This window comes from Chionomys nivalis, chromosome 1 (assembly GCF_950005125.1).
Source record: "Chionomys nivalis chromosome 1, mChiNiv1.1, whole genome shotgun sequence".
In the NCBI taxonomy this organism is placed as follows: domain Eukaryota; kingdom Metazoa; phylum Chordata; class Mammalia; order Rodentia; family Cricetidae; genus Chionomys; species Chionomys nivalis.
This window is the reverse complement of record NC_080086.1, coordinates 154,625,889-154,642,989: the sequence shown is the minus strand read 5'-3', so window position 1 is coordinate 154,642,989 and position 17,101 is coordinate 154,625,889. Positions and strand designations below refer to the sequence as shown.

The window sequence follows — 17,101 nt, the reverse complement described above, 5'->3', positions numbered from 1 at the left end:
ATTTCTCTGAAATGTCCCTATATCTACCACACAGTGTCTTGCTTTGTACCCTTCAGAGCCCTTTGCCATATGCCCTCTTTATCTACTTTGAGGGAATCCACCCAGTGGGGCCTTTCCAGCTAGGGCAGGGATGGGTGTGGGCACGGAGGATGCTCTGGAAGCCGCCAGCCTACATCCCTGCCCATCTCTAGAGGAATGCATATGGAGTGACTGGAGCAGCTGGACACGCTGCTCCTGTAAGGTCCTGGTGCAGCAGCGTTACCGACACCAGGGGCCAGCACCTGGCAGGACTGTTGGGGGTGCCCCTTGCACACGTCTGGACGGCCACTTCCGGCCATGTACCATTGGTAACTGCTCAGGTAAGGCCCAGGGCTGAGAGGTCAAGGAGCTCACGTATCCTCATGTAGACCCACTGCCCACAAGACCACAGTGCAAATGCCCAGGGTTCGCACTGACCCTTGCCCTGGGCACACAGTTGCTCTTGTCTGTCCCACCCACTAGCTACACCCCTCACAATCGTCTCACTGCGGTTTCCCATTTGAAAGTTGCTGGCCCCACCATTTCTATCCTCTCGTAGAAGAGGCAGGTTATCTTGCCTGGCTTCTGTTGAAGCTGTCCGTCATCTTGTCCCTTTGTGCCCCACCTGCCAATCCCATAATCCTGACTCACACAGTCCCTCCTGGATCTTGAGGCCCAGCCATCCTAATCCTTCCTGGAGGTGCATGAGTTGAGCAGGAGCCAGGTGGAAGGGTTGGGGGCATTAGTCTTTCTTGGCAGGCAGCTGAGGGGCGGTCTTGTACTATCATCAAGTGACCTCATTCTTCTTAGAGGACAGTTGCCCACCTCCCTTCGAGTTCCAGCCTTGTGGCTCCCCCTGTGCAGGGCTCTGTGCCACACATCGGAGCCATCAGCTCTGCCAGGACTTGCCGCCTTGCCAGCCTGGCTGCTACTGCCCCAAGGTGAGCTCTGGAAGTTGACAAGACACTCAAGAAGGGAATGCTCTGCCCAGCTCCCCTGGCTCCCCTCTCCAGAACGCCCATAGGGACCACATCATTTCCATGCCTGAAACCCCTCCCTACCTTGGCAACACCCCACACATGGGTTCAGCAACACACATGTGCACGGCTGGAAGCCAGCATGGTACAGGGCACATAGGTGACAGTGGTCCCTTTGCAGTCCCGAACTATCCTTCCTTTTCCTTGTGTGCAGGGTCTGCTGGAGCAGGCTGGGGGCTGCATTCTCCCAGAGCAGTGTAACTGCTGGCATACTTCAGACGAGGGAGCTAGGGTGACCCTGGCTCCTGGGGACCGCCTGCAGTTAGGCTGTAAGGAATGGTGAGTAATAGAAGGGGGAGAAGCCAGAAGTGGAGTGGACAAGAGCATCCTGACCCAGCAGAGGTCAGGCTGAACCTGTTTGGACCATTCCAACCTGAGATCAAGTGACCCCAAGTGTCCAACTTTATGGCTCGCTCATCCTGCGCCAGAGCACCCAGCCCTTGAGCTGCTGAGCCATGCATGGCTGTACCCCCAAAGCCCACCCTGGTGTGCTCCTTCCCGCAGTGAATGCCAAAGTGGAGAGCTGCAGTGCTCCAGCCAAGGGTGTGAAGGTAATCACAGCCTTCAGAGAACTGTCCCTGTTAGCCCAGTGCTGGGGTGCTTCGGGGCAGGGAACTTGCGTTGCTAAAGCCAGGACAGTCCTAGAAAAATGGTATCCTGCCCTGCCCGACACCTTCCTTAGTCTTTTCCACTTACTACCCCTTCCAATCATGACCCTGAGCTCCTCCTGCCTGCCCATTGGGCTCTCTGAGCTGAAAAGTCCCCGAGACCAGCACAAATCCTTTGCCCATCTAGGTCTTCTGCCTCTGACTGGATGGTCAGAGTGGTCACCTTGTGGGCCCTGCCTGCCCCAGAGTGTCCTGGCCCCTGCCTCCAAGACTGCCCTGGAGGGGCACTCGCATTTGAACACATCAGGCCTACCTCCAACCTCAATCACTCTGCTGGCTTCAGAGCAATACCGGCACCGCCTTTGCTTGGACCCTGAGACGGGCAGGCCCTGGGCAGGAGACCCTGCGCTTTGCACTGTGCCCCTCACCCAGCAACGCCTCTGCCCTGACCCTGGAGCCTGCAATGGTAAAGGAGGGAAATAGGCCAGCAGGCTGGATGGGTCTGGCATGCTAGAGGGGGTGGGATGGAGTGGGGGTGTGCGTGTTCGGATGGGGCTAGCCATAGGCTCATTTCTGTTGTCAGGAGTGAGAGAACCTGCTAACCTTTCTGCTTGCCTCTGGGGCCTGCTGGATTTGAGATGTGAAAAAAAAAAAAAAAAGCACCGAAGGGCCTCAGGGCATGTTTCCAGGAAGGAGAAGAGACAAAGCCTGGGGTGGATACCTGAGGCAGGTGGCCTAAGGCACTGAGCTCTGTTTTTATTTTTTCTTCCCCAGACACTTGCCAATGGGCTCCTTGGGAGCCTTGGAGCCCCTGCCAAGTGCCCTGCAGTGGAGGAGTTAAACTGCGTTGGAGAGAGGCAAGAGATACCTCTGGAGGAGACTGCCGTGAGCCATGGGCTCAAACAGAAAGCTGCAATATAGGATCTTGCCCAGGTAACCAATATCCCAGCATCCGAAGGGAGCAGAGACTGGGGCATTGGAAATAGCTCCCCCCCCCCCCCCCCCCCGCCGAGGGATTGGTGGCTCTGCCCTGATGGTTAAATAGTGGAAGAGAGGGTCTGCTGGGGGGCAGGATGGGCAAGAGTGCTCCCAATGCAGACTTTTACTACTGGACCCCAGGGGAGAGCTGTGAGACCCGGGACACCGTGTTTACCCTTGGCTGTGCCAACCAGTGCCCTCGCAGTTGTGCTGACCTCTGGGACGGTGTCCAGTGTCTACAGGGACCCTGCAGCCCAGGTAGATGGCCACGCCGCAGCCTGGCCTGGGAAATCTGCGGTGCCCAGGCCCCTCTTCACAAGGCAAGAAAATACATCCTTGGGGTCACTTTCAGCAATCACTTTGAGTCCCTCCTAGTGACTCCATCAAAACCTACTGGGTTGCCTCTGTGGTGGCACACCTCTGTAAATCCCAGCATTTGAGAGCCTAAGGCGTGAGGATTACTGTGAGTTCAAGGTTAGCCTGGGACACATTGTGAGTTCAAGGACAGGACCCTCTCTCAAAACAAACTGCTGTGTGGAACACAGAGGTGTCTCCCATTGATGGCCAGAGGGTGAGAGCAGGCTGTGAACCCAGTCTGGCTCCTGGAGGGACCCATTCTGCAGACCTTGTCCAAAGCACTGAATCTTATCACCCTTTTATTAGTAAGAATCAATTGCACAAGATAATGGGTCACATTTCCGTACACGCGTACACCATACTTTCGCTATTTTCTCCCTGTTCTCTTCATTCTTCCCTGGCCCCCTTCTTCCTCCCTATTAGTAGGTCATACTTTTATTTTCAAGTCTTTTTTTAAAGCACTGAATCTTGCTTGCCCTTCTCAGGCTGCCGATGTCCGCCTGGTCAATTGGTGCAGGATGGACACTGTGTGCCCATCTCGTCTTGCCGCTGTGGCCTGCCCAGTGCCAACGGCTCATGGGAGCTGGCCCCCATGCAGGTGGTCCAGCTGGACTGCCGTAACTGGTATGCTGCCATTCTGCCAAACCAGGCCAAGGTCTTTGGGTGGGTGACATGAGGCGGGTCAAAGCTCTGGGCACTGCTGGGGAAAGGAAGCTGTTCATCATGACTTGGGGGCCTGAGCCCTTGGTGCACACCCTGTCCACAGCACATGTATTAATGGGTCACTCGTGTGTCCATACCTCGAGTGTCCAGTCCTAGGACCTTGGTCAGCCTGGAGCAAGTGCTCAGCTGTCTGTGGTGGGGGCACCATGGTGCGCCACAGGAGCTGTGAGAAGCGTCCTGAGGGTGTACCATGCCAGACCCTGGACATGCAGCAATGGCGAGAGTGTAACCTGCAGGCCTGCCCTGGTGAGTGCCCTGGGCCTGGAGTGGCACAGCCCTCCATCTTTGGGTGGAAGAGGCTATCCATAACCTGCAAGCACCCCTCTCACTGTGTGTGTTTCCCAGAGTGTCCGCCTGGCCAGGTGCTCAGTACCTGTGCCACTTGCCCGAGCCTCTGCTCCCACCTGCAGCCTGGAACCATCTGTGTGCGGGAACCCTGCCAGCTTGGCTGTAGTTGTCCTGGGGGGCAGGTGAGTCGGGCCACTGGATTCTGGATTCTGGGTTCTGGGGTGGTGGAGAGAGGAGAGGCGGTTCGGAAGTATGGGGTTGGAACCAAGCCTGACTGAGCCTCTCCACCTCAGCTGCTACACAACGGCACATGCCTTGCCCCTGCTGCCTGCCCCTGCTCTCAGCTCTCCCTGCCCTGGGGCCTCACCCTACCCTTGGAAGAGCAGGCCCAGGAGCTGCCCCCAGGGACTGTGCTCACCAGGAACTGCACAAAATGGTAAGGGCCCAGAGCCTGGGCGGAGGGCGGGGTTGTTGAGATTGGGGTGGGGAGGAGGGACTGAAACCCCTGAGCGGATGCTTCTGTCTTCTTAGCACCTGTCAAGGCGGAGCCTTCATCTGTTCCCTCATCGACTGTCAGGGTGAGACATGGCTGTCCTTGCCTCTCCAAAGCCAAGACTCTGCTCAGGGATGGAGGGCCCTGCCTACAACCAGGCTGAGCTACCTGCTTCATGAAAGGCTTGCTTCTGGTCCACAGGGACCCTTCCCTGCCTGAGGCCCAGCACTCCCCACGCTGCAACCCCCAAGCATCCTATGTGTCTTTCCCACTCATAGTGGTAGTCACCAAATCAGTGTGTACGCACTGAGCCAGGGTGTGTGAGTGAGGCCAGGAAGTGAAACAGAACTTCCTGCTGATGAGGAAAGTTGAGGTCCGGACAGATGAGTGAAAAAGTGGAGTCTGGTGTGGGAAACCACAGTCACCCACCTATGACACACGGGGATCTGTGGATTCAGACCCAGGCTAGGCAAGTTCCAAAGCACCCAACCTGGCTGCTGAAGGAAGGTGGGCCAGCCCTCAGAGCAAATAAAGGCTGGAGGCTGTCTCTGAGTTTCTGGCAAGCAGGCCACACTTTTAGGATGTGACAGAGTGCTGGAAATGCAGAGGTAAGGTGGATAGGAGTGGTTGGAGGGTGAGATCTGTCTGGGCCAGTGTTTGAGAGGGTCGGAGGGAGAGGCATGGCTGACAGATGGCTGCTGGTGCCAGGAGGCAGCATGGGAAGGGGGCAGGTAAAGTACCACCTGAGGAGTGTCTAGCAGCGTGGGAGATCTAGGCTGGATCCGGAGCTGACAGCAGGCCGATGGTCTTCCTGCAGGCTGCCCTCCTGGGGAAATATGGCAGCACGTGGCCCCAGGGGAGCTGGGCCCTTGCGAAAAGACATGCCCAGAAATGAACACAACACTGGCTGGGAGCAACTGCACTGAGGCACAGGCTCCAGGCTGTGTGTGTCAGCAGGGCCACTTCCGCAGCCAGACAGGTGCCTGCGTCCCAGAAGACCACTGCGAATGCTGGCACCATGGGAGTCCCCACTTGGTGAGATACCAGTTGCTTTTCTTGCCCAAGGGTTCCCCACTACTGATCTGTAGCTGTTCTTCCTTTGGTTCCCCCCTCCCGACCCCGCCCAAGGGTTCCCCACCTACTGATCTGTAGCTGTTCTTCCTTTGGTTCCCCACTCCCGACCCCGCCCAAGGGTTCCCCACTACTGATCTGTAGCTGTTCTTCCGTTGGTTCCCCACTCCCAATCCCGCAGTAACACAGGTTCTGCACTCTTAGGACCCAACTGGCCCTTTGCCCCCATACATCGAGTTTTCCCAGCCAGACTCCAGTCCTGGGCCAGTATGCTGGCTGGAACTCCTAGGCTGGATTTAGATTTAGAATTGAGGCATTACCATGGAACTCCAGAGGGCTGGAGAGAGGGCTCAAAGAGTAAGGACTGTACTGCTCTTGCGGAGGTGTCAGTCTGGTTCCCAGCATCCGCGTCTGGTGGCTCACGACCACCTGTGACTTCAGTTCCAGGAGCCCCCAGCGCCCTCTTCTGGTCTCCACGGCACTTACACACACACACACACACACAGAGGCATGCACATGCACACATAGAGATTAAAAATAAAAACAAAAATCTTAAAAAAAAAAAAAGAAAGAAAGAAAGGAAATCCAGGAGGGACCAACCAGAGCTTTCCCCCTCCTGCAGCCTGGATCTGAATGGCAGGAGGCCTGTGAGAGCTGCCACTGCCTCCATGGGAAAAGCATCTGCACTCGACACTGCCCAGGCCTCACCTGTGCTCAGGTACCCTGTGGCCCTGTAGCCTTCCCTCTATGGCTGGTCTTAGAGTTTATGGATAGGCAGTGTGGGGTGATGGGATGTCCCTCTGAGTAGATCATGAATGGCTCCTTGTAGGGTGAAGTGATGGTACAGAAGCCAGGGAGCTGTTGTCCCATCTGTCAGCAGGACACTCTGGGTGTGCAGGGTATGGCTATCTGTATAATGCCTTTCTCTGGTCTGAACCTTTCTGCCTCACGATCTCACACCCACCCTGCTGTGTGCCCATCTTCCCTAGGCTTGCCTGCATGGGGTTCAGAGTGGCTCCCCCAGCCCGGCTCTGTCCTAACGTGTCTTTTGCCTAAAGGCCCCTCAATCATGGCTTCTTCCTCTGTCTTGAAGCTACCCCTTCACCCCCAGAGGAAGAACCAGCCTCCTGCCAGTTGCTCACAGAGCTCAGAAACTTCACCAAGGGTCCCTGTCACCTGGATCAGGTAGAAGTGAGCTACTGTAGTGGATACTGCAGGTCCAGCACTGACGTCATGACTGAGGTGAGCTGCGAGCTGCCTTACAGATCCACCGGGCAGGTCAGCCAGGGCCCAAGGGCTTCACAGCAGACAAGGTCCTGAGAGAAACCCAGAGAACGTGAGGAACACAGTCCATTCTCACAGAGCTGACGGAACTGGGGCTATGGAGTGTCAGGGCCCTTCTCCAGGGTGGTGGGATACTTACATGCCCAGAGTATGCCTCCCAGACCACTGTGTCCCTCTAAGCCAAAAACTTGAGATACCCACAAAAAAAAGTCTTGGGAAGGGAAAGTGACTGATGCCAGACCCATCATGCTCACTTCAGGAGGGTTGACTTTTTACAGATAGGCTCACCCAGGCTTTTCCTGTGAGGTCTATACCTGGTTAAACCCAGAATCTCTCTGCTTGCTCTTCTTGGACCCTGCTTCTCTCCCTGACCTCTCCCCCTGTGTGTGTGCGCGTGTGTGTGTGCGCACGCACACACACACACACACACTTAGTTTCCAACCTGGAGGATTGTAACTCAGGCCATTGGTTCCCTTTGAATGGAGACCTGGCTCCTGGCCACCACCACCTTATATCTAATCCGGAGCTATTCCCTTCTGCTTCTACCCGGATGGGTTAGCTGTGCTGAAAGACAGTGGTGCGCTCTCTCTGGCTTCCAAAATGCTACCCCTTAATTCTGTGCTGTGCTGCTGCTGTCCTGAGTGCTCCTAACTTGGGTGCTCCTGCCCCTTCTGAGAATGCTTTCCCCAAACACATTTGGAACTTATAAAACACGAGTAAAGAAAGAAAACAGGAACAGAGTTCAGAGATAATAACCTTTGCCATTTTTGAACTTGAAACATGAATGTCTGAAAGAATTATAAACTATACCACGGGTACAGGTAAAATTAAGTCACTGTTCTGGGGTCAGGAAGGGAGCTCTGGACGGGCAGTCCACAGTGTTTAGAATCCACCTGTGCACTTAGGGTTTGTTAGAAGTCTTGGGTATGACTAGCCCTTTTCTATCTAGGCTTGAAGCCCCTTAAGGTGGAAGCTGCATCCTTACCCAGATGCGCTCATTCATTGGATGTTCAGATGCACTGGGGATGGAGTGAAGAAAGTGGGCTTCTTGAAGAAGGGAGCTGGGGTGATGCTTCCTACCCCCAGACTACCTCGGGAGTCCAGGACAATTGGAACTTGGCCCTTCCCCTGGAAGGGAAAGACCATTTGGCTCCCTCCCCACTCAATCAGCTTCTCTTGGCCAGGAACCCTACCTGCAGAGCCAGTGCGACTGCTGTAGCTACCGTCTAGATCCTGACAGCCCTGTGAGGATCCTGAATCTTCACTGCCCGGCCGGCCACACAGAGCCGGTGGTATTGCCAATGATTCACAGCTGCCAGTGCAGTGCCTGCCAGGGTGAGTCTGGCTGGGGAGGGAGAGAGACTCGGTCAGAATTCTCCTTAAGGAGGGCACAGCCTATGGTCCCATTCTACCTTGGCTTTACCAGTCTATTCTGATCCCCCCCTCATTGTGCTTATTCTCTTTCCAATTACACATAAACTTGGGTGTTTGCAGTAGATTGTACCTGATTCAAATCTCAGTCTTCTGTTGAGGTCAGTACTCATGACCCATCCTGTAAACAGCTCTGACGTGTACACGGGCTGGCTGGGAGGACTCTGGAGGGTATGCAGATGAAGTACCCATTAAGTTGCATGCCTAATGTGTACTAAATGAGGTCACACCACATGCCAAGTGTTGGGGAGACGCAGAGGAAGGACAACACAGCCTAGGTGGAGGGCATGGAAGAACTGGTTTCTCCCTGCACTGCCTTCAGGCAGCTCAAGGTCACCGTCCTCTGCCCTGTCCCATTTTCTCCCACCTGACCATGCTGCCTCTAATGAGCCCATCTCAAAATTCTCTCTGCAGGTGGTGATTTCTCCAAGCACTGACAGGCTCCACTGGATGCACCCACAGCCATCTCTCTTGTGGCCATGGGGCTATGTGCATTCCTCACTTCCTTCCGTGCCCACTTACCCACCTTCGGCCTGTGGTATTACCATATTCCAAATAAAGTAATGCTGACAACTAATGCTGACAAACTTCTGTGTGGTCTCTGTTCCTGGTCCCAACAGGAGATTGGAGGGAGAGCCCAGCCTGGACCTGAGCAGCAGCTCTGGAGGGTCCACCATGCGTCATCGTGGCTGTCTGGCTTGAATAAGTCACTGCCCATCACTGCCCCAGTTTCTTCAGCTGTTGTAGGAAGGGTTGAATCTGAAGTCTGAAGAGGTCCTGTATTAGACAGGAGTGTCCCAGGTCATGTCTTACAACCCAGTGTGATTTCGTCACAACACAGGCTGTCCTCCTCTTGATGACAGTTTAAGTTGAACTGTAATTTATAAGATAAGAAACTCTGTGATTTTCCTTTTTAAATACTTTATTTTATGCATATGAGTGCTCTATCTGCATGTATGCCTTTATTCCAGAAGAGGGTATCAGATCTCACTGTAAATGATTGCGAGCCACCATGCAGTTGCTGGGAATCGAACACGGGGCCTCTGGAAGAGCAGCCAGTGCTCATAACTGCTGAGCCATCTCTCCAGCCCATGCATGTAATTTTCAAGACATGGTCTTGCTGTGGAAGACCTGACTGACCTGGAACTCACTATAGAGCAGGATGGCCTTAAACTCAACAAAAATCCACCTCCTCTGCCTCCTGAGCACTGGGATGACCTGTGTGAGGTGCCACACCCAGCCTGAAATTCATTCATTTTACCTTTAACTTTAATGACTTGACTAGACAGTAAATAAAGTTGCACAAACATCACTTCCCTCCAGTTTTAGAACATTTCCATCATGTCCTGCCCACTGACAATCAACCGCTCCTGCGTCTAGCCCCAGACAAGCTCTAAACTGCTTTTCATCTTAACAGAATTGCCCTTTCTGAACATTTCATGTGAACGCTTGGCTTCTTTCAGCTAACCTGATGACTGCGGCTCACTGACATTACAGCATGTAACAGCAGTTCATTCCCTTTTACTGCTACATAGTAGCTATTGCAAGGAGCAGCTACAAAATGCCTATCATCTGCCAGTTGTCAGACATTGCTTATGGCTTGCCTATCTATCTACCAGTTGTCAGACATTGCTTATGGCTTGCCTATCTATCTACCAGTTGATAGAGATTTTGTTGCTGCTGCTTTTTCTATTTATGCTTAAAATTATTGTGAACATTTTGTACAAGTCTTTGTACAGGCATACTTTTATATCCCCAGCACCCACATAGAAGGTGTGCAGGGCAGTGCTCTCCTGTAACTCCAGCTCTGGGGGTGTGGAGATAGTAGAATCCTGGGAGCTTACTGGCCAGCCTCTGAAAAGCCAACTCCAGGTTCAGTGAGAGACGATGTCTCAAGATCAAGGTATAGGATGTATAGAATAATAAAGAGAGGCGCCTACACAAATGTGATGTGTGACACACACGCGCACACACACACACACACACACACACACACACACACTAAATCCAGCATGATGTCCCAGCCTGTAACCAAGAGGCTAAGGCAGGAGAATATGGAGTTTGAGGCCATCTTGGGCTACCAGGTGACATGCTGTTTGTTTTGTTTTGTTTTGTTTTGTTTTTTAAGAAACAAAAAATAGAAATGTAAGGAAAAAGTATTGCCCTTGATTAATCTCGTTGACCTGCTGACCTGTGTGCCAATGGAACTTGCCCACAGCAAGAGGATCTGGTCCAAACTGTACTCTCCAGGCTGGACTACACCTCCCGTGAGCCTCTCCGCCCCCGCGAGGCAGTAGCCATAAAGCGCTGCAGCTCATCACTAGCTTTGCCAGCAGCAGCGCTACCGCCTCCTGCTGTGGGAGAGAAAAGTTTGCTGCCGCGTGTCTCCACTTTCTCGGCGACTCAAGTCCCGAGTGGGCCGCGGCGGCCTCGGAACAGACCTAGAGGGAGGCAGTCTGCACGATCGCTAGAACCTGGCCACGGAGCCCGGGGAGACAGGGAAGGTAGGACGGGAAGGGCACGGGGGCCGCTCTCCTGACGCGCATCCCGATCTGGGCTAGCGGACAAGCTAGCCTTGTAGGAAAGTGCTCGCCCGCCGGCCTCGTGTTCCTTGCCTGGGAGACATTTATTCCCCCTAGCCCTATCTTGCTCCACTCTCCGACCCCTCTTCGGGTCAGCCATACCTCTGCTTGTGGCCACCCTGCCTGCCGGTGGTCCCGGGATGCGGGACTAGCCAAGCATAGTGATGCCAAAGTGCTTCTCGTTTACCTTCCTGGCTTTTGGCATTTGGAGGGAGGAGGCCTTGCTTATAAGGCATAGAGGCTGGATAGGACGCCAGTGGAAGTCAAAGAGTGGGCGACTGAGAAGTGGCGTGAGACCCTGGTGCTCCTTAGCTCCTCCTTCCCAAGAAGGGAAAAAGGGCTTCTGGCATTTTCTTGCATACTTCTAGTTTATCTACTTCATGAAGAATGTGAGCGTGGCGTAGAACACACTCCGCAATCTTCAAGGCTTTGGGCAAGAAGAGGCTTTGGAGATGGGACATGAGGTAGGGTAGAAAGTGGTCGGGAGCGAGGAACAGTGTCCGTGTTGCTAGATTGTGGGCACACTGGCTGAGAGACAGGCAGCTTCCTAAGAGTAAGGTCTTTTACGTCGTTCTTTGCATCCAGTTCTTCTGTGCACTCTAGAAGTGTTGGGAATCGACTCTGGGCCTTGGAACCAGTAGACAAGGACTCTACCCACTGAGCTACATCCTCAGCTCTTGCAACCCTTCTTGAATATTTAGGCTTGGGAGGTCATGGAAGGAATTTTCTCAACAAACGTTTACAAGTGCTTATAAGACTTTCTCTCCCTTCTGTCCCTCTCCACCTCCTTTGTGTCCATTTAATAAACATCTGTACTCTGAGCTTTGCTTTGAACAAGATGTTAGAGTACAGAATTCATAGGAAGGAGCCATGTTCCACAGAGAGCTGTCCTGTAATTTCCAGTTGAGTAACATGGATGAGCCCAGAAAGGTTGGCACAGAAGAGAGGAAAGATGAGAAGGGTATTTTTGGTGCCATACTTTTATCTGGAAAGGCTCCTGCAATGAAAAAGTTGTAGTTCTTTGTTTAAGCATCTCTTCCATCCTCCCTTTCTCCCAGTCCACTAGCTACAGAGATTTCCCAGATCTCGTGGTCTACAGAAAATCTGGGTGAAGGCAAACTCAGTTGGATCTGTAAGGAATGAAAACTATTTGGCCAGCCTAGAAACTGTGGGAAACGCACAGGCATGCACACTAAAAGGAATGGCCATTTCTCTTGGGTAATATCTTCAGATTGTGTTAGGTTGAACTTAAATTCAGATGAGGAAAGGGGCGGTAAGTATTAAAAATGACATCAAGATTAGAACTAGTGATTTAAGGTTAAATTTCCAAGCTCTTTTTTTTTAGTCTTCCTTGACCTTTAATGAAAAAGGAGAGGAATATAGGTATTTTGGAGGAAGCAAAGGAATTTGGTTTGTCTTTTTTTCAGGTCCAAACATTAATTGAAAATCTCAAGACTCAGAAATTTTCCCTTATTCAAGTCTGGATTGTAGGGTGTCCCCAAAGGGCTTAGCCAAGTACATGTGTTTTCTACCCTGAGAGATGAGAACATTATCCAAAAATGAGAGAAACATTGTGAAAGCACCTGGCAGTAAAGATACATAGCAAACCAGCAAAAAGACAAAGGCCTGGGGAGAATATGAACTCAGATTCTGAGCAGAGAGCTGTGAAATTGGGGAGTCCTTTCGCGATGGCTTCATCTCTTTGACAGAATACCACTTGGTTATTATTTCGTGGCATTTATTAACCAAAAACAATCTTGGGCTATTGGATTGCGGTCGGATACCTTGCCAATCATTGGTAGGATAATGGGTAGAGGTCAAAGACTTGTCATCCTGCATTTTGTTTGTTTGTTTTTGTCTCAACCCTGGACTCTATATAAATTTCTCTTACTTGTTTATGTTTTGTCATTACCTGTAACATCTCCAGTTATGACTGCACAACAACACCTGGTATTTAAGAGGCTCTGGGTAAGTGTTTTCTAAAAGGGCAGCTCGTACGAGTGGGTGTTGGGTATTAGTCTAGCCCACCATGCTGTCCTGGGAGATTGTGTTGTTGGTGCCCTGGGCATGTGTACGAGGCTGCACGTGTGCCTCTTCATGGATGTGTCTGTTGCTTCCTGGCCATCTCTGTCTTTTCTCAGGGAAGTGATCAATCCTGCCTCATTTTCTTTCCAGTTCAGTTCTGTTACTACACTTTGAGTCTCTTTCCATATCTGCAGATCTCTGTTCAGCCACCATATGAGAACACTTAATAAATGTACTTTGAATGAAAAATATGAAGTGATTAACTATGAAATTCGTTTGTGTGATGCTATGATGGAGAGGGATGGTATCTGGGAAGGATTTTATCACATAAACAGTCAGGCACAGGTTTCCTGGTGCCAGGCCCTAGAAGGTAAATGAGGCATTCCCGGGTCGAGGTAGGAACCACGCTGGGACCACGTGTAAGGAAGCCCCTCATAAGAGATGGAATGTGGATAAGACCTCGATGGGTGGACAGACAACAAGTAGTGGAGAAAAGGACAGTTGGGGATCTAGGTTTAGGGGTGTAGGGAGAGGGAAGACACAAGCGGGTTGAGTGATGGGAGGAGGTAAGCTAGAGTGAGCAGGGTTGAGCTTCATGTTGAGAGGGTTTGGGTGCTGAATAGGGGGACCGGCTAAAGTAGAATATTCAGATACACTTTGCATCCTACATAGGTAAGACATTTCTCGTATTGAGGCATATTTGAGTTATTATAGTACAATTGCCCAGAGCAGAAGGTGTTTGCCACAATGCAGCTTAAAAGAGGGGTGCCAGGTATTTGTGCATTACTCTGGGTGAAAAGACACTTCATTCCATATTCAGTTTCTGCCTCATTGTGCCGCTAAGGAGATGGGACCATCAGCTCTCATTATGGTGCCTTCTCAGCCTGGGGAAGCAACGTGGATCGCAAGCCTTGTGTCCCTGGCCACAAGAGTTTGAGTTTTACATTTGATTGGTTGGTTTGTTTTTAGAGATAGGGTCTCACTATATGTGCCAGGCTGACCTTCAACTCTCTGTAGCACGATTAATAACAACTTAGAGATAAAAATTGGGGTTCAACCTGAAGATCAGAAAAGCACCAGTCACAGGCTCTTACCTCGACCTTAGTCCGAAATGGCTGTCCTGCCTCCAGGAATCTCAGATTGAGACTGAGACTGAGAACTGTTTCTTCCCATTTTATAATCCTCTCTAGGGCTGGCATTAAAGGCAGGCACTGCCCGGTTTCTATAGCAAACCATTGTGGCTACTGAGATTAAAGGTGTGTGTTACCACTGGCTTGTCTATAAGGCTGACCAGCAGGGCTGTTTTACTCTGATCTTCAGGCAGGCTTTATTAAAATACAAATGAAACACCACTGTAACTCTTATTCGCTCTTCAGCAGCCTCCAGCTGCGGGGCAGGTGTGCTCTACCACATCCTTTGGTCATGGATATTTTTTTAATTTTAATTTTTTTTAACCCACACCTATAGGGATAGACTGCTCTCTATCCTGGTATGCAGTGTTCATCTGGGATCAGTTTCACTCCCCCCCCATTCTCCACACTAGCCCCCCTATCCCGTCTCTTTGCATGTGCCTCCTCCTGTCTGACTGCTTCCTTTTCATGGAGCCCACTTTGTAGTAGTGTTTGGAAAGCTCTGTAAGCACAAATGCTTGTTATAAACGAGTGTTTTATAATATCATTTCACTACTGTTTCATTCTTTATTATGGTGTGTGTGTGTGTGTGTGTGTGTGTGTGTGTGTGTATCAGGAGTCAGTACTCTCCTTCTACCATTTGGGACCTGGAGACTTATCTTAGGTCATTAGGTAAGCTTGACCACAAGTGCCTTTACCTGCTAAGCCATTTGCTGGCTTCTACATTGCTTTAAAAAATGTTCCATTTTTATATATTCATAGATAAAACATTGGGAGGTCAGATACCAAATGATAGTAATTCTGTTTCAGTGATGGGAATGATCATAAAACATCCCTCCCCTGGGGGGGCCTGGAGAGATGGCTGTGCTGTTAAGGACACTTGTTGCTCTTGAAGAGAATTCAGGTTCGGTTCCTGGCACCTATATGGTGGGTCACAGCCACCCATAACTCCAGTTCCAGGGGATCTGACACCGTCTTCGGACTTTCCCAGGCACTAGGCATGAGTGTAGTACATGTACATACATGCAGGCAAAACGTGCATATGCATAAATATTACATAAGCTTTTTTATTTTTTTTAATGAGGGGAAGCAATTGAGAAAGACACCTGACTTTGATCTCTATGCTACACATTCACGTACACACACCCCCCCCCAAACACACGTACACACACACACACAATGTAAAAATATAGACTTCTTGTGTCAGCCTCATAAAGAAGGCTCTGATTGTTCAGTGGCACGGCCACATGCACTCACATGGCAGGAGAGATTGGTTGCAGGTTGTGTGTGCACATCATCAATGCTTCCCACTGTGACCCACATGTTCATAAACTTGTAGAATAGGAGCTCCGCCTGCCAGTGTGGAAGACGTGTCTCAGGAACTCACTTAGCAGGGCTCATATTCCTTTCAGGTTCCTGTGACCTTTGATGACATCACGCTGAACCTGCTGCGGGTGGAATGGATGCTGTTGAGTCAGTCCCTGAAGGACTTTTCTGCTTCCGACAAGCTGACGGTACCTCTAGGTATGGATTCCCGCATCTATCACCGCCAATCTCCATCAGTATCTCAGCTGCACCTGGGTCAGGATGTACTGGGGAATTCTCTGCAATTCTGTGGTTTCTCTGGGTATCTCTAGAAATCTTTATCCATCCCTCAGTCCCAGTCCTTTTCTCCTCTTTTTAGGTTGGACAGGACAGATAGAGAATGCCAGGCGGCCTGAGGCTTTAGGCTGTTTCCGCAATGCAGAGTGAGCCACAGCCTGTGGATCTGTGGAGCCCCCGGGGCCCCATGGGAGTCCATAGTGGTGGTCAGAGCACTGGTTTTGCAAATCTTCTCTCTCTCCAGTTCCACACCTCAATGCTCGGTTGCTTTTGACCTTGTAGGTCTTGATTTTCTCCTTAAGTTTTTTTAAAAAATATTTATTTATTATGTATACAATATCCTGTCTGCATGTATGCCTGCAGGCCAGAAGAGGGCACCAGATCTCATTACAGATGGTTGTGAGCCACCATGTGGTTGCTGGGAATTGAACTCAGGACCTTTGGAAGATCAGGCAATGCTCTTAACCACTGAGCCATCTCTCCAGCCCTCCTTAAGGCAGTTTAATGAGACAAAACGAACTGAGAAACTTTGTACAAATGTAGGTGTTTTTCATCTCTTCTGTTTTAGTTTTTAAATATACTTTTCTTTGCTTTTGTCTTACCTTCTGTACCAAGGACGGAAGTGATTGTGTTCAAAATGTTTGTGCACACATATGTTCTGTTCTAGATCGAGAATCTGTAGTCCAGAAGGCTGTACCCTGCAATACTGCAGACTCTGACACTCTTAGAGAGCCACCTGCACTCGCAGGGTCTCGGTCTTCAGAGTATTTTAGGTTAGGGTGCTCTCCTGGCACAGTGCAAATGCTAAGATGTCCGGAAAACGGCAAAGTCTGACAGTCTCATGTAGCTCAGGCTAGCCTCAAATTCCTAAAAAGCCTCAAATGACCTTGAATTTCTCATCTTCCTGCCTCTGCCTCCCCAAGTGCTGGGACTGAACTCAGAGCCTTGAGCTTTCTAGGTGAGCACTGTGCCAACTGAAGTATACCCCTAGTCCCCGTGGCCCTGGGCCTTTTGGGTGAGGGTAATTAACTTGGTTTGTTGGATGACCTCAACGTTCTGTGGGTGCTGGTGGAATTGTAGCTAGGTTGGGTCCTTTTGCTATGCCTGTTGTATAAAGTTGAAAGCCACCAAGACTCTGAAGCTTCAGGTTGCAAAGCAGTAGCTCGCAGGCCAGCGTTGGCTCACATTGGGAGCTCTGTTGCACTTTGCTTTGCTGTTCGGCTTTTGCTATTTTAGTTTGGGGTGTCTACAAAGTGTTGAAGTTGCCAACACTGAGCCACAGGGAGTTTTCGTGTTCAAGTATAGCTTTCTGGTATCCCTTGACAAGTGGGACCATGTGCCAGTGCTGGGTCTGTGTCCAACATGGCTGCCTTCTGTTTACTTTTATTATTATGGGGAGGAGGGCTTGGCCTGCATGTATGTCTGTATACCGTGTGTGCGTCAGGTGTTCGTGGAGGCTGGAAGACAGTGTTAG

The 17,101-nt window shown here is 51.0% G+C and overlaps 1 protein-coding gene and 1 long non-coding RNA gene across 2 annotated transcripts in view; both read left to right on the top strand.

The window, feature by feature from the left end:
* LOC130875206 (SCO-spondin) overlaps positions 1 to 8,752 on the top strand; it is a 51,839-nt gene extending 43,087 nt beyond the window's left edge. Inside the window, exons 86-103 of the mRNA XM_057770971.1 lie at positions 192 to 359; positions 829 to 959; positions 1,210 to 1,334; positions 1,560 to 1,606; positions 1,851 to 2,129; positions 2,438 to 2,596; positions 2,783 to 2,899; positions 3,484 to 3,622; positions 3,765 to 3,967; positions 4,067 to 4,191; positions 4,303 to 4,445; positions 4,541 to 4,587; positions 5,320 to 5,537; positions 6,196 to 6,291; positions 6,403 to 6,472; positions 6,685 to 6,815; positions 8,042 to 8,192; positions 8,703 to 8,752. Coding sequence (XP_057626954.1) covers positions 192 to 359; positions 829 to 959; positions 1,210 to 1,334; positions 1,560 to 1,606; positions 1,851 to 2,129; positions 2,438 to 2,596; positions 2,783 to 2,899; positions 3,484 to 3,622; positions 3,765 to 3,967; positions 4,067 to 4,191; positions 4,303 to 4,445; positions 4,541 to 4,587; positions 5,320 to 5,537; positions 6,196 to 6,291; positions 6,403 to 6,472; positions 6,685 to 6,815; positions 8,042 to 8,192; positions 8,703 to 8,725 — 2,372 coding nt within the window. The 3' untranslated portion in view covers positions 8,726 to 8,752. The remainder of the gene's footprint in view (positions 1 to 191; positions 360 to 828; positions 960 to 1,209; positions 1,335 to 1,559; positions 1,607 to 1,850; positions 2,130 to 2,437; positions 2,597 to 2,782; positions 2,900 to 3,483; positions 3,623 to 3,764; positions 3,968 to 4,066; positions 4,192 to 4,302; positions 4,446 to 4,540; positions 4,588 to 5,319; positions 5,538 to 6,195; positions 6,292 to 6,402; positions 6,473 to 6,684; positions 6,816 to 8,041; positions 8,193 to 8,702) is intronic.
* A 1,876-nt stretch (positions 8,753 to 10,628) lies between these two features.
* LOC130878113 (uncharacterized) lies at positions 10,629 to 15,550 on the top strand. Its single transcript, XR_009057439.1, has 2 exons — positions 10,629 to 10,792; positions 15,438 to 15,550. It is a non-coding gene; the product is annotated as an uncharacterized LOC130878113 (long non-coding RNA).
* The last annotated feature ends 1,551 nt before the right edge of the window (positions 15,551 to 17,101 follow it).